General features: G+C 37.6%; 1 protein-coding gene across 1 annotated transcript in view; it reads left to right on the top strand.

The window, feature by feature from the left end:
- Positions 1 to 15617, top strand: part of Ank3 (ankyrin 3) — a 258674-nt gene that overhangs the window by 203359 nt on the left and 39698 nt on the right. The window contains exons 31-38 of the mRNA XM_090346380.1: positions 6692 to 6903; positions 8376 to 8583; positions 10186 to 10282; positions 10709 to 10937; positions 11483 to 11608; positions 12229 to 12351; positions 12782 to 12808; positions 14550 to 14631. Coding sequence (XP_090202506.1) covers positions 6692 to 6903; positions 8376 to 8583; positions 10186 to 10282; positions 10709 to 10937; positions 11483 to 11608; positions 12229 to 12351; positions 12782 to 12808; positions 14550 to 14631 — 1104 coding nt within the window. The remainder of the gene's footprint in view (positions 1 to 6691; positions 6904 to 8375; positions 8584 to 10185; positions 10283 to 10708; positions 10938 to 11482; positions 11609 to 12228; positions 12352 to 12781; positions 12809 to 14549; positions 14632 to 15617) is intronic.

Raw genomic sequence — 15617 nt, 5'->3', positions numbered from 1 at the left:
AAAATCCAAGAAGAATGTATTAATAAAGTACAATGTATTAATAATTGAAATGTCCTATGGCAATGCTATCCAGATATAGTAGTTGCTACCCTTGAACATTTGAAATATGACCATTATAACTGAGGAAGATAATTTAACTCCTTATTCAGGAGGCTGAGATCTGAGGATCAAAGTTCAAAAGGACCTGAGACTCTTCTCTCCAATTAACCTGTAGAAAACGGGAAGTGGGGCTAGGCTCAAGGGTAGGGAGGTAGCCTTGAGCTGAAGAGCTCAGGGACAGCGCCGAGGCCGAGTTCAAGCCCCATGACCCACTGAAAAAAAGTATTTTTTTGTTCTATTGCCACTGGTGACCTCCCCATATGGGACATTTTTACTAAGAACACAATATTCTAGTAATCTCTTCTGCCTCCCTTCTAACTTTTTTCTTTTGTTCCAGTATTGGGGCTTGAACTCAGGGTTTTTTGCTCTTGCTTAGCTTTAGTGCTAAAAGCTGCTATCTACCACTTAAGCTATATGTCCACTTCTACTTTTTTTGCTATCTAATTGGATTTATCTGCCTTGGCTGGCTTCACACATGATATTCACATCTCAGCCTCCAGAGTAGTTAGGATTACAGGAATGAGCCACTGGTTTTTCTTTTTTTTTTTTTTTTAGCACAGTTGTAATACATTGTTATGCAAAAGTAGAATTTATTAAATTTTAGATATCCTTACGAATGCACTTCCTTATTTTTGAGCCGATGTACCTTTTTCTTTCTTTGCTTTTTTTCCCCCACATTAATCCAATTTTCAAATAGGAATTCTATTTGCTCAGAGAAATGGTACCCTATCCAGTGCCATATTGACGGTATCTGCCACTTCTTTTTTTTTTTTTTTTTTGCCAGTCCTGGGCTTAAGCTCAGGGTCTGAGTACTGTCCTTGGACTTTCTCAAGGCTAGAGCTCTACCACTTGAGCCTCAGCACCACTTCCAGCTTTTTTCTATGTATGTGGTACTGAGGAATCGAACCCGGGTCTTCATGCATGCTAGGCAAGCACTTTAACCACTAGGCCAAACTCCTGGCCCCAAATATCTGCCACTTCTTAAAGAAACAGTGGCATAACCTCCTGTCCTAGATTCTGTGTGTTATCTTGGGAATATGGTGGCTATAAAGTTTCTTTGCTACATTTTTAAAGATCAGATAAAGTTTGGTTCCATTTTACACAATTAAAAAGGAATGGTAAATACTTCCAAGCTTAAATAATCAAGCATTAGAAGTTGCGAGAGCAAAAAATGAAGAATAAAATTTTAAGTTTTTTATGTACTAAATATAATAATAATAAAGGGACATCAATACATTTTAACTGCTCAACCCACTTTCCTATCAACTCAGACTCTACTTTCCACATCAATCCCCAAAGGCATTTTTATTTTTCTCAGAACATCCCTCCCTCCCTCCTCAAATCAAACACAGAGATTAGTCTTTTTCTGAAAAGGTAGCCTGTCATATTCCTTTGTGTTCCAGCTTGTCAGGTTTGGGCCCTGAGAGGAGATGAGGCTGTGCAGGCATTTCAGTTCTTTACATTCTTCTCTTGCCTCTGACCCTCCCAATTTTGCTCCTCAAGGATAACTGTTAGCAATATACAAAACACACCAGCAGTCAGGCCCTCATTCTACCATTATCACACATAACCACCTGCCACATTCCTTTAGTTTATAATACTTAAGTATCATCTGTGGTCTAAAGCGCTAATGACCAATGATAATGCCTGTCTCATTACAACTGTTTCTAAATGCCATTCTCTGTAGGAAAATTTTTTGTGCTACTTTATAACCAGACTACTAATTACCAGTCTTATTGTATACTCTTGTCTGAGGATATATGTATACATATATATATATGTGTGTGTATATATATGCACTTGTTTGTGCATATACATGCACACACACATATACATACACACATACATATATTCAAGATAATCTAAGGAATATTTTTCTTTTTGGCAGCAGACAAACATCTGTCAAGGCTTTACTAATTTGTGTTTTCTCAGCAGAAGAAAAGATACTACCTATCATTCACCTTTCCCACCCAGTCACCAAATAATATACCACCTATACATCATTTTTATAGTATTTGCATAGTTCATATATAATATCTTGGATTAAATAAACAGAATTATATGAACATTTTAAAATTCCAAACATTTAATTGGAACTAAATATTGAAATTTCTTCAGAATCTTATAATGCTATGAAACCATTTTCTCACTTTTCTTTGCTTAACTTTCTTGGAAGAAATAAGGCTTTAAGGATTTTTTTTAAAGCTTAATGATGCAATTGTTTTATTGTAAACTATAATAGGAGCAGGAAATCAATTAATTATGTAATATACAGTTCTTCAAAGTTACCTAACTATATCAACTGTACCTTGGAAATAAATTTGTCAGCAACAAACAGCCATTCCTTAGAGTTTAACTTGTTTTTAATTTATTAACAGTAACAAATAAGAATCTTTAAAAAGTGTCTAGTCATCTTAAAAGCAGTTCACTAAAGAATAAAATATATAGAGCTCTGTATCACCATCTGTTGGAAAATTCTAGTATTGCAGTTGTAAAAAAATTCTCAACAGAAAAATAAGTTAAATTCATCAACTCAAGTAACTACTAATTCTAAAAACACAAAATGCTGGCCAATTTTCAATCAGTGCCCTAAAAACAAGTCACTTAGAACCATTCCATTGAACAAATCCAAAACCAACTCTTTGGGAAATGAATTAGACCAATGAATCCGATGAATAGGTGTCTTAATTTTTAATGCCAGGTTTTATATGTGTCTGTATACCTGGACTGCCTAGTAATTAGAAGTCTTTGTGAAACATGGCTGGATTGACATAGTCATATCAGATACTCTGTTCCTCATATCAGTCCCAAATGGACATTTAACCCAGGAAGGGCAGGGAAGCAGGGTCTGAAAGGCTGGTCATTGGCCCTGTGCACTTCACTTGTAGATATGAATGAAGAGGCTGTTGTGTTCAGCAGATCTCAGCTCTGGGAGATGTGGCTGTGCTCTATACACCCTGTATGCCCAGTTACTCAGTCTTGGTGTTGAGCTTTAAGACATTACATATGATCTTGGATTTAGGAGATGAGATTATACCAATTGATTGTTTTTCTCCCAGGATACAGTAGTGGGTAATGGTTTAGATAAAGGGTTGAAAGATGACCTCATGGAGTCAATTATTTGAAAGCAGTGTGGTGTTATTGCACAAATGGAAAAATAAACAAATGTGGGGAACACTTTGCTGGAAAAAAGGAGCCTCTCTATAAAAGCCTTAAATGAAATCTAAAACAAACTGGAATGGCTTCCCATAACATTTATGTGGAGGAAATAGGATCAGTTGATAGCATTTGAGGGTTTTTTTTAAATTTTTATTTTTATTTCAATGTACAAAAGGGCTACAGTTATATTTGCCAGATAAAGGGTGCATTACTTCTCACATATTGATATCCCTACTTATGTTTTTGTCCCCATTTCCCTCCTCCCCTCCCCCCCTCCCCTCATTTTTTCCTCTCCTATTTCAAATGAACAGGTAAACATCTATATAATATACCAGGTAACAAAGTGGGATACAGTAACAATATGAGATTAACCAAAGGGCAACATAAGAACATGGAGAAAAACATAATACATAAAGAATAACAGTCACTTGTAATTAAGCTCTTCCATGTCCTAGAAGTCCATTAATTTGGCCTCATCCTATAAGGCCTTATGTATCTAGGGTTTGAGTTATTATAATCCTTTGCTAGGAGAGTTTTGGACGTGTACTAATTATTACAGATGAGGGAAACCATTGAACCTATGTTCCTTTAGGTCTGGCTTACTTCACTTAATATGATTTTTTCCAAGTCTTTCCATTTCCTCACAAATGGGGCAGTGTTGTTTTTTCTGAAGGCAGCATAGAATTCCATTGTGTATAAATACCACATCTTGAGTAAATCATCAACTGAGGGGCATCTGGGTTGGTTCCATATCTTTGCTATGGTAAATAGTGCTACAATGAACATTGCTGTGCTAGTGGATTTAGGATGTCCTTGTTTCTGGACTGATGGGTAAATGCCCAGTAGTGGAATTGCTGGGTCATAGGGAAGCTCTATGTTTAGTCTCTTGAGGAACTGCCATACTGCTTTCCCTAGCAGTTGAACGAGTTTACACTCCCACCAACACCACTGGCCACACCCCTGCCAGCATCTGTTGTTATTAGTTTTCTTGATCATACCCATTCTAACTGGAGTGAGGTGGAATCTCAGAGTTGTTTTGATTTGCATCTCTTTTATGGCCAGAGATGTCGAGCCATTTGTCTATTGGCCATTCTTATTTCTTCTTCAGAGAAGTCTCTAAGTCTTTGGCCCATCTTTTAATGGGATAGTTGTTTCTTTGGAGATTTGTTTTGGAGAGACTGAATTTTTTTAGCTGTAGATGTATTTTAGATATGAGGCCTTTGTCTGTTCTATGGTTAGTGAAGATCTTCTCCCACTCTGTGGGCTTTCTATTTAACTTGCTATGTCCTTTGCCATACAGAAGCTCTGCAATTTAATGCAGTCCCATTTGTCCAAGCTATCTTTGATTTGTTGTGTTTCTGGGTCTTTATTAAGAAAGTTTTGACCTGTACCAAGGAGGCCTAGTGTATCTCCTATTCCTTCTTGTAAAGTTTTTAGGGTGGCTGCTTTTACCTCGAGGGTTTTTTTTTTTTTTTTTTTTTTTTTTTGTATCTGTGTGTTTTGTTTTAGATTTTATTTTTGTGCTGCACCTGTAAACTCAGGGATTAGGCATTGTCCCTTAGCTTTATTATTATTATTATTTGGGGGGAGGTATTTTACTCTGTTAACATTTTGGTGATACCAGGATTTGAACTTAAGGCCTTCCATTTGCCAACAGGTGCTCTACTACTTAAGCTATACCAGTCTAGCACTAAGACCTTATCGTTTGACTCTGGTTATTTTTCACAAAGTCTTGTTTTTTTTTTATCTGAGAAAGCCTGGGATTTCTCCTTTCTGTTTCTAGTTTTCTGGTGGTTAACTAGATAAAATGAGAGAAGCTAAGGAAGACATGTAGAGATGTAACTACTATCTAAGCACAGGACATCCAGCAAGGCTTTCTGCCCCTCAGTCCAAGCATGCAATACGATCTCTGTCCCCTATTCCTCTGCTCACCAACCCCCAGCAGTTCTTGTGGGACACACTGGGACTCAGAACACCATCTTTTATATGTGTCTGTATTCCTGTCCTGAGGCTTGAACTCAGGGCTTGGGCATTGTCCCTGACCTTTTGTTGTCAAGGCTAATGCTCTATCACTTGAGTGACAACTCCACTTCTGGCTTTTTTGATAGTTCATGGGAGACAAGAATCTCACAGAGTTTCTGAACTGGCTTCAAACCACAATCAGGAGATCTCAGCCTCCTTTGTAGCTAGGATTGCAGGCATTCGCCACTAAGCAGCAGCAACACAGTCTTTTTTAAGTAAACCATTTCCATTCTCTGGCTTGAAGTTTAAACGTGTCATTTTGACTAAATGTAACTTAAATTTATAATGTAAATGTCAACTTAGATAGACTTGCAAATAATAAGAGTATACTGTGTATTTCAAAAAGCTAAAAGGAAATATTATGAAATATTTCACCCTGGAGAAATGTTTGAGGCATGGTGGTGCACAACTGTAATGCTAACTACTCAGGAGGCTGAGATCTGAGGATCTTGGTTTAAAGGAAGCCCAGGGCAGGGAAGTCCATGAGACTCTTAGCTTTAATTAACCACTGTGGCTCAAAGTGGTGGAGCACTAGCCTTGAATAAAAAGAGCTCAGGAACAGCACCCAGGCCCTGAATTCAAGCTCCATGACTGACAAAAAAAAATAGAAATCATAAATTAGAAGATGTACATCTATAACCTGACAACACATTATATGATATACAAGAGTCAAATCAAGCCTCATAGTACCCCATTAATTTGTACAGTGTTTTTTATTTTTAAGAGTCCTTAAGTTGATGAGTGGATCAATAAGATGTGGTATTTATACACAGTGGAATTCTGCCATCAGAAAGAATGTCATCACCCCATTTGTAAGGAAATAAAAAGACTTAGAAAAAATCATATTAAGTGAAGTAAGCCAGACTCAAAGGAACATAGGCTCAATGGGCTCTTTCATTTGTCGTAATTGGTATAAACTTTGGACACTCCTAGAAGAGGTTTATGGTAGGACAAAACCTAAATACATAAGGCCATATAGGATGAGGCTAAATGAAAGGACCTCCAAGATATAGAAACAAGAGCCATATAATGTGTGACTGTTGTTCTTAATATACTATGTTTTTTCTCATCTCTTTTGTTGTCTCTTAGTTATCTCATATTCTTACAGTATCTTACCTTGTTACCTGATATATTGTATATATTTTTATTTGTTTATTTGAAATAGGATAGGGAAGGAGGGAAAAAAGATGAGGGGAGGAAGTGGGGGGAGGGAAATGGGGACAAAAACATGAGAAGGGGTAGCAATGATTGTTAAGTAATACACCTTCTATCTGGTGAATATAATGTAACCCTTCTATTAATTACAATAAAAATATATTTAAAAAAGAATCATTAAACATGACTTATTTGTCACAAAGCATTCTGTAGAAATTCATAGTCTCATGGCTTTTCTATTGACTTGCCTTTTCAGAACTTGATAGCCCAGAAGAGCTAGGAAAGAAGCGAATCTGCAGGATTATCACAAAGGACTTCCCCCAGTATTTTGCAGTGGTCTCTCGAATCAAGCAGGAAAGCAACCAGATTGGTCCCGAAGGTGGAATTTTGAGCAGCACCACCGTACCCCTCGTCCAAGCATCTTTTCCAGAGGGTGCTTTAACCAAAAGAATTCGAGTGGGCCTCCAGGTACTGGTCACAAAGTACTCATTTCCTTAGCACATTTAAATAACATGCAGGCATTCTTTGCTACAGAAATAGTCCTAAGCACTCATTGCTAATGATATTGCTGATTAGTCCATTTTAGAAACCGCCAGCCAGTTTCAAATGAGGAATTAAAAATATATCAGAGGAGACAAGACAGGTGCTTGTAGCTCGCGCTTATAATCCTAGCTATTCAGTAGCCTGAGATCTAAGGATCAAGGTTCAGTTCAAAGCAAACGAATCTCAAAGATTCTTGTCTCTAGCTAGAAAGAAAGTGAGAAGCAGAGAGGTGACTCAAATGGTAGAGTGCCAGCCTTGCACAAGCCCTAGTATCAGCACCCCCCCCAAAAAAATGGAAGAGAGGATAAATTTGATCAATGTATATGTATGTAAGCATATGTGTAAATATGACAATGAACTTCCTCTATATAATTACATTAGTAAAGCATTTTTACAAAAGGAAAGCATTAAATATAAAGCTTAGCTTAGTGACTGATAAATATGATGTTATATTTTAGTAGGTTTCTAAAAAGATTAGTTTTTCTCAGCCATAGATTCTTGATCTCTGTCTGTGGAGCAATATGCCAAAACTTGATTTATAGTTTCACTTCATAAAACTTAGTTTTATAGTAAAACTTGCAAGCTTCACTGTTTTGGTTTAAATAAATCATGAATTCTGGGTGTCCTCCAAACCAGTTGGAACTTGTTTTGGTTTGGCAAGCTGACTAGAAATCTTTGCCAGGATTTTTTAATTCATTTTAGTTAATTTTGACCTTAACTAATTTCTTTTACTTACTGAAGTAAACTGAACTGAGAAGAACTTGGGTTGTTAATATTGTAACTAAAGTTTTGGTTATTAATATTGTAACTAACGATTTAACTGAAAGTTCATGCTTTTTGTGTGGTTGACTTCTCATGCCTAAATTGAATTGTTGAGCTTTATTTTTCTTATGGGACACACTAAATCCTGGAGGAGTATGAAGTGATAGGAAGTTTCCATCACCTGTCTTCCGTATTGATTTTTTAAAATCAATTAGCAAACTTAGTAGACTAGAATTTAAGTCTTTTGAAAATGTGAATTCCTTTTCGTTCTTGGCCTCTGAAATTCTCCATTTTTACCTAGTACAAGTTGGCTTTGTGAGATTCCATGGAATGTCCTACATAGGTTTAAAGTTTGAGGTAATATTAACTTTCCTTGACCTTGGATTATAGTAAAAAGTGTCTCTGACTCCCTTATTTCATACAAGTCAGTACTAGCTGTTCTGCTGTGGAAATAAATTGACCATTTTCTACTACAGCTTAGGCTCTTTTTTTGTTACATGAAATAGTGAGACAGGATGAAGAGAGTCATATTTTTGTGTTGTCAGATTAAATTTGCCTTCTCACTTGAAAAGTCAGCTTTCTAAAAGGAAAAACCAAAAGTCTACTTGGATTAAAGGTCCTTTTTCTGTCTGAAGGCTCAGCCTGTTCCAGAAGAAATTGTGAAAAAGATCCTTGGAAACAAAGCAACATTTAGCCCAATTGTCACTGTGGAACCAAGGAGGAGGAAATTCCATAAACCAATCACAATGACCATTCCAGTGCCCCCGCCTTCTGGAGAGGGCGTAGCCAATGGATACAAGGGAGACACCACACCCAATTTGCGGCTTCTCTGTAGCATAACAGGTTTGGTTAAGTCTGTACTACTTCCCATTGATTTTGCAGTGATTGTATACAAAGACATCAAAACTTGGAAATACCCATGCCAACATTTGCAAGAGTAACACAAGGAATAAAATACCTCTGTTACTCCTGTAATAATTTTATAAGATGCTGCGCTCATGACTCATTTAACATTTACAACTTTTACTAAATGGAGCATTAGTAATAGAGCCTTTTGAGGTATAATTGAATCTGCTGGAACATTTAAGCAATTTCTTGGTGATATAAGCAAAAGTAGAACTGGCAACAGCCCTGTTAGACTAACAGGAAATTGGATGAACGTCAGGAGAATTAAACAGAACACAAGTAGTAGGAAAGTGTTAAGTAATTATTGTCACCTACCTTAGTGACAATATTATCACTATGTGATATTATATCACTAATGTAATACAATGTTATATATACAGACCTTAGGAGAACATGTTTTGGATAAGTTACTGGAATTCACATCTCAGTGCATCCTTTGATTATCATAATATTCTTAGTACAACTCTTAAGATCATTGAAGATGGATTTTTTTTCTTTGAGGAGTAACTTTAATGGCTACCATGAAAACTAATGTTTCTGCTAGATTTTGTTTTGATCCTGGGACTTGAACTCAGAACCTAGGCATTGTCCCAAGAGCAACAATACTGCTTCTAGCTTTTTGCTGGTGAACTTGGAGTCAAGAGTCTCATGTACTTTTCTGCCCAGGGCAGTTTTTCAATCATCAGATTTCAATGTAGGATTATGGGTATGAGCCACCAGTGCCTGGCTCAGTTTTAAAATGAGCTATTATGTAACTTGATAATTCTTATTTCTGAAAAACTTACCTGAAGCTACAATCTTTCATTGATATTAAACTTAGAAAATAATGCTTTATATGTTTTAAAAAATATGGTTGCTCTATGTTTAAATGCCCTATATTACTACCCAAAGAGAAAAGTAATTTTTTATTTTATCAGTCATGGGACTTGATTTCGGAGCCTGGGCATTGTCCCTGAGCTCTTCAGCTCAAGGCTACTGCCCTATCCCTAGAGCCACAGTGCCACTTCCAATTTTCTCGTGGTTAATTGGAGATGAGTCATCTGTAGATGCTTGAGTCTCTCTATCAAATGTTAAATATTCACATGTAACCTTCCATTTTCTTTTTTTTTTTTTTTTGGTTAGTTGTGGGACTTGAACTCGGGGCCTGGGTGTTGTCCCAGAGCTCTTCAGTTTTAGGCTCCCACCTTACCCCTTGAGCCACAGTGCCACTTTCAGTTTTCTGAGTCTCATGGATGTTAGTGCCCAGGCTGACATTGAACCATGATCCTCAGATCTCAGCCTCTTGAGTAGCTAGGATTACAGGCGTGAGCCACCATGCTGGGCTAGTAAATTAATTTTTAAGAAAAACAGTGACCAACAAGCTGGTAAGTGTACAAAGAGAGGAAATCCACTTTCAGAGCACAGCACTGAATTACAAAGTGCTAAAGTCCTTGGCAGTTACTGGCTATGCAAGAACAGAATGTGGAGGGGGACGGGGTTGCCTCAGGGAGTGAAGAGCCTCCCCATCAGGAAGCTGCTGTATCTCTGCTCTTCCCTCAGGGGGCACCTCACCTGCTCAGTGGGAAGACATAACAGGAACAACTCCTCTGACTTTTATAAAGGATTGTGTCTCTTTTACAACCAATGTTTCAGCCAGGTATGTAAGTAAAAATTTCCCCAAACTAAGGAATTCATTTTACTGCTTTTAGGGAAGTGGGGTGTGTGTGTGTATGTGATTTTCTTTTCCATATTGTGGAAAAGTTGAAAAAAGTCTCGAGTCTAAAGGCATCCTTGAATGCAAAAAGCCAAGCAAGTGTATGTGGCCCTGAGTTCAAGCCTCAGTACCAGCACACACGCACAGAAAAAAAGCTTCTGTGTCTGAGAGAGACTGATGCTACTGTTTAAATGAACCCAATGATATTTTCATCTGGTTCCTTATGGTCAATACCAGTCCTTTACACATGTAGCATGTTTCCTCTGCCATTTAGCTTGTACTTAACTGTTTCAATGGTTAATATGTAGCTTTTAAATCACTTTTTTTTCCTATACTTCTGGTTTGGTTTATTTTTTTTGTGTCTTGTAGATTTTGGCTAGCAGACTGCCATCAGGTTTTAGAAACTGTAGGGTTAGCCACACAACTGTACAGAGAGTTAATATGTGTTCCCTACATGGCCAAGTTTGTTGTTTTTGCCAAAATGAATGATCCTGTAGAATCTTCCCTGCGATGCTTCTGCATGACAGATGACAAAGTGGACAAAACTTTAGAGCAGCAAGAGAATTTCGAGGAAGTGGCAAGAAGCAAAGATATTGAGGTAACTCGTTTTCATAGACAACTTTATCTAGGACATTCATCTGCTATTGGCTCTTATTTTGAGATCAAGTAGCACTTACTGCTAATAGCAAGTTCATTATTGTTTTTACATAAAATGATTTCAGACTAATGTTTAAAGTGGTATTAATAGCCTTTGCTAGAATGTAGTACTGACGAATATAAGTTGTAATCTCCCTGTGTCTGTGGTGGTGGCTTGAGTTTTATTTTCGTCTAAACATTGTCATGACTTACCTTTAAACCCAGCTTATGTTTAGCATTCACAAATTGAAAATAATCTCTCCAAGTCTTAATCAGGCAGTTTCTTAAACATATTTAAAGTCACTGGAATAAACTATGTAATTCTATTTTGTGCATACCCGTTACAGTGGTTTCTAATCAGATATTTAAATGGAGCCTTCAGAATTATTTTTGTTAAGTATTATTTATGTGTGTGACAGCACCAGAGAATTCCCTAATAAAGAGAAATGTGACATATAGGCATGTCAGTCTTATAAAAAAGGCTAACATCATGTATTTCTTTAAAAGGTACTGGAAGGAAAACCAATCTATGTTGATTGCTATGGAAATCTGGCTCCACTCACCAAAGGAGGACAGCAACTTGTTTTTAACTTTTATGCTTTCAAAGAAAATAGACTGCCATTTTCCATCAAGGTAAATCATCTTTAATAGAAACTGAATTTTTGAAAACAGTTCTTAGAAAACAAAAAGGATAACACATTTGCATGATTTATTTTGTTTGAATTGTTCCATGAGACTTACATGAGAATAAGGTCAGATTTTTGTCCTCATTCAACCAGAGTATTTTTGGAACTATAATTAGCAAAACACAATCTATAGTCATTTGTTTGACTTTACAAAGATTTCCCTAATCAAGAAGATCCTACACGTAGATAATAATAAAATAGCTGATGAATTCCAGGTTGAGCATTCAAGCTTTATTTCCATTTCTGAGGGAGATCTTTGTCTTCAGACAACAGAAGATAAAGGAATTGTTCTCTTATTTGCTCATTGTTAAAGCTTTGCAAAGCAGGAAGCATTAAGTAGGAAGGAAAAAATGTACATGGCCATCTGAAATAATCAGTGTAGGGTAGAAAAACCCAGTAGTGCTTTTAGGATTGGAAATGGAGCCTCAAATATTGCTGTGCTCAAATGTGATTTTTCGGGCTGACATGGAATTGTTACCCTTTCTCTTTCCCACCTCTGTAAGGACCTCTGAAAATAAGCATGGCTTATTCTTAATCTGTGTCTGTTACTATCTACCTAAATTCTAGGTTAGAGATACCAGCCAAGAGCCTTGCGGTCGCCTGTCTTTTCTGAAAGAACCAAAAACAACAAAAGGACTGCCTCAAACAGCCGTCTGCAACTTAAATATCACTCTGCCAGCACATAAAAAGGTATCTTTTAACACTGGCTTATTTTAACTTTCTTTCCCTGGTCTTGAAAGTGGGCCTTGATTTGCATTTAAGGAATGTTTGATAGCCCCATGAAAGCTCTTGAAACTCAAGTCCTGTTAGTCTCCTTGTGTAGAATGATAAGTCTTGTTATTGTGGTGTCAAACTTCTTAGAGTCTGTATGATGGAGTCCTCTGTTAATCGCTCTACTGGTAGTTTTTTATGCTTTCAAAAGAGGTCACACATGAATTTGCCATGGATGTACAGTTCTTGGTATTTTTGTTGTTGTTGTTGGCTTCTTTTGATTTGCTTTGCTTTCTAAACCAGCTTGCATTTTGTGCTCCCTACTCAGTCCTTTTCATATCCTGATATTCTTTTCCCTGCTGTCCATTATAATATTCCTTGTCTCTGCAATGCATCTTGGGACCAAAAGGAGACAGAGTCAGATCAAGATGATGAGGTAATATGAATACTTCTGCTTTTATTCTATCCAAGGTAGAATAGACATTGGCTATATATAAGAAACTGGAGAGGGATGAAGTGTGGGAAACATTGAAATTATATTTTTGTAGGTCTTGCCTGATCGAGGTAACAAGTATTTTTCTTTGGAAAGAAAGCTCACACTTCCTCCACATGTACAGAGAACTCCAACATTCTACCAAACTGTAATCCACTTAATGAATTTCAAAGGAAAACGTGCTTAAAATATGAAAGTAAAATAGACATATGAAACTTTAAAAACCCTATTACTGTTCAACTACTAGCTGTCTTATTTTTAATCCTGATCTTGATTTAAGGTGTGGAATTTTATTTGAATGAATCACAATGTTTTGTTGAGCTGTTTAATCACATAGAAGCTCCACAATTTATCTTCCCCCGTTCAGTGGTATTAAGGTTTGAACTTAGGTGCCTGTATTAGCTAAGCAAGTATTCTACCACTTGAGTCACATCTCCAGTCCTTTGGTCTTTTTTTTTTTTGCCAGTCCTAGGGCTTGAACTCAGGGCCTGGGTACTGTCTCTAAGCCTCTTTGTGCTCAAGACTAGCACTGTACCACTTAAGCCACTGCACCATGTCCAGCTTTTTCCAAGTAGTTTAGTGGAGATAAGATTCTCATGGACTTTCTTGCCCAGTCTGACTTTGAAGTCTGAGGATCAAGGTTCAGTCTCTTGTGTAGCTAGGGTTATGAGCCCCTGGCCTTTGATCATTTTTTTTTCCAGTCCTGGACTTGAGCTCAGGGCCTGAGCACTGTCCTTGGACTTTCTCAAGGCTAGCGCTCTACCACTTGAGCCTCAGCACCACTTCCAGCTTTTTTCTATGCATGTGGTACCGAGGAATCGAACCTGGGTCTTTGGCCTAGTGGAAGAGTGCTTGCCTGGCATGCACAAACTCCTGGCCCCGCCTTTGATCATTTTTAACTATATTTAAGCATATATTTTAACATTAGATTAAAAGAAAAAAAAAGTAAGGAAAAAGCATACAAGGCAGCTTCCCCAAGAGCTAGAATTAAGATGTGACCCACTGTTGCTAGGCTTAATCATGGTTAAAGATCCACCTTAGCAGAAAAGTGTGTAAGAGTTCCTTGTCTTGTAGGCACTATAAGCCAGCCAATATGTTTAATTTATCCTAAAAAAAAAAAATAACCAGTGCAAAACAACGCAGAAGGCATCAGCCTAACAAGCTCAAGGCTCCAACTTCCAGCCCTCAGTCCCTCTATTTAAAAGACAAACAAATCTCCGCATATCCATTATTATAATCACTCGTTTTTAATTCCATCTACACCATCCCTATTGACAGTCACCACAGTAGTACTTACAGCAATCCCCTTTGTGTGCCTTTTCTCCATGAATGTACTCCCCTAGTGAGTGTACTTTGTGATTTATGTGCTCTCCACAGGAATGGACTTAGGGACACAGAGAGCTGAGCACCAGGAGTCTGCAGTGCTTGTCTTTTCTTTGTAGTTCCCTGTAGTCTGCCGTGTCAGTGCTCTTATATTTGCTAGGTCACGGTTATTTGGCTAAGGCAGTTGGGTGAGGTTCTAGAATTCTAGTAGCACAGTAACGTTTTCAAGAGGAAAATGCCTATAGATGATAAATAAGGATAAACATGATGTCAAACATGCCATTCTACAAAGTGTCTCACAATTCTGAAAATGTCCCGGAGAGGTTGGAGACAGTCTCGCTTTTCCTTCTTTCTTTTACAGACTGAGAAAGCAGACAGACGACAGAGTTTTGCATCTTTAGCTCTACGTAAGCGCTACAGCTACTTGACTGAGCCTGGAATGAGTGAGTCTGCTAACACATTTACTAATCCTTGTGGAGATTTATAAGAAGAGACATTTTTTTCTATACCAACTAAATTCTTGGAAACCCAATATCCGAAATGAAAAAATTATAAGAAAACAATTATGAAGTCTTAAGTAGTACTTTGTGCCTTTTATTTTCCAACTACATACAAACACATAACCTTAGTTCATATCTGCAAAAGATTTTTAGCTAGTATTTTTTTTGGGGGGGGAACATTTCTTTTAAATTCTTGACGTTATTTTGATGGCTAATGTCATGTTTCTGTAAATATATTCCTAACAGAGAAAACATTTAGTGTTATACATTTAAGACTATTGTATATACTCACATTTCAAAGGACTTCTGTATTTTTTGTTGTTGTTGTAGAGCTTGAACTCTTCTGGGCACTGTCTCTGAGCTCTTCAGCTCCAGGCTACCACCTTATCCCTGGAGCCACAGTGCCACTTCCAGTTTTCTAGTGATTAATTGGAGATGAGTCTCATGTTCTTTAGTGCTCAGGCTGGATTTGAACTGTGACCCTCAGATCTCGGCCTCCTGAGTGGCTAGGATTACAGGCATGAGCCACCGTGCCTGACTAGGACTTCCATATTTTTGAGTCCTTACCTCTTGCCTCCATCTGTCCAGTATCACTGTGTCCATTTTTAGGGCTGGTCTTTGCTAAGCTGGCACAACCCTTTCTTCTCTGTGACTGTGTAACAACAAACAAAAAGAACTGTCAAGTAGGATAGAGATTAATCGTCATATTCTTCTCCTTTCCTCCTCCTGATGGTCACATAGGGGACTCCAGCAACCTTAGAGCTCACCCATAATAGTAACGGGGCTAAGGGAACAGACAGCAGGGCTTGAGAAACAGTTTACTTTAGAGAGGATTTCTTCACTATTCCTTGCTATTTCATATGAATTATGGTTTTAATCTCAGTTTAGGGATACCCTGAAATGGCCAGCAAAAACACCTTTATGGGGAC

Source organism: Megascapheus bottae, chromosome 15 (assembly GCF_031878675.1).
Source record: "Megascapheus bottae isolate mThoBot1 chromosome 15, mThoBot2.hap1, whole genome shotgun sequence".
Lineage (NCBI taxonomy): Eukaryota > Metazoa > Chordata > Mammalia > Rodentia > Geomyidae > Megascapheus > Megascapheus bottae.
Note: the sequence above shows the minus strand (reverse complement) of the source record. Positions and strands in the feature narration are given on the sequence as shown.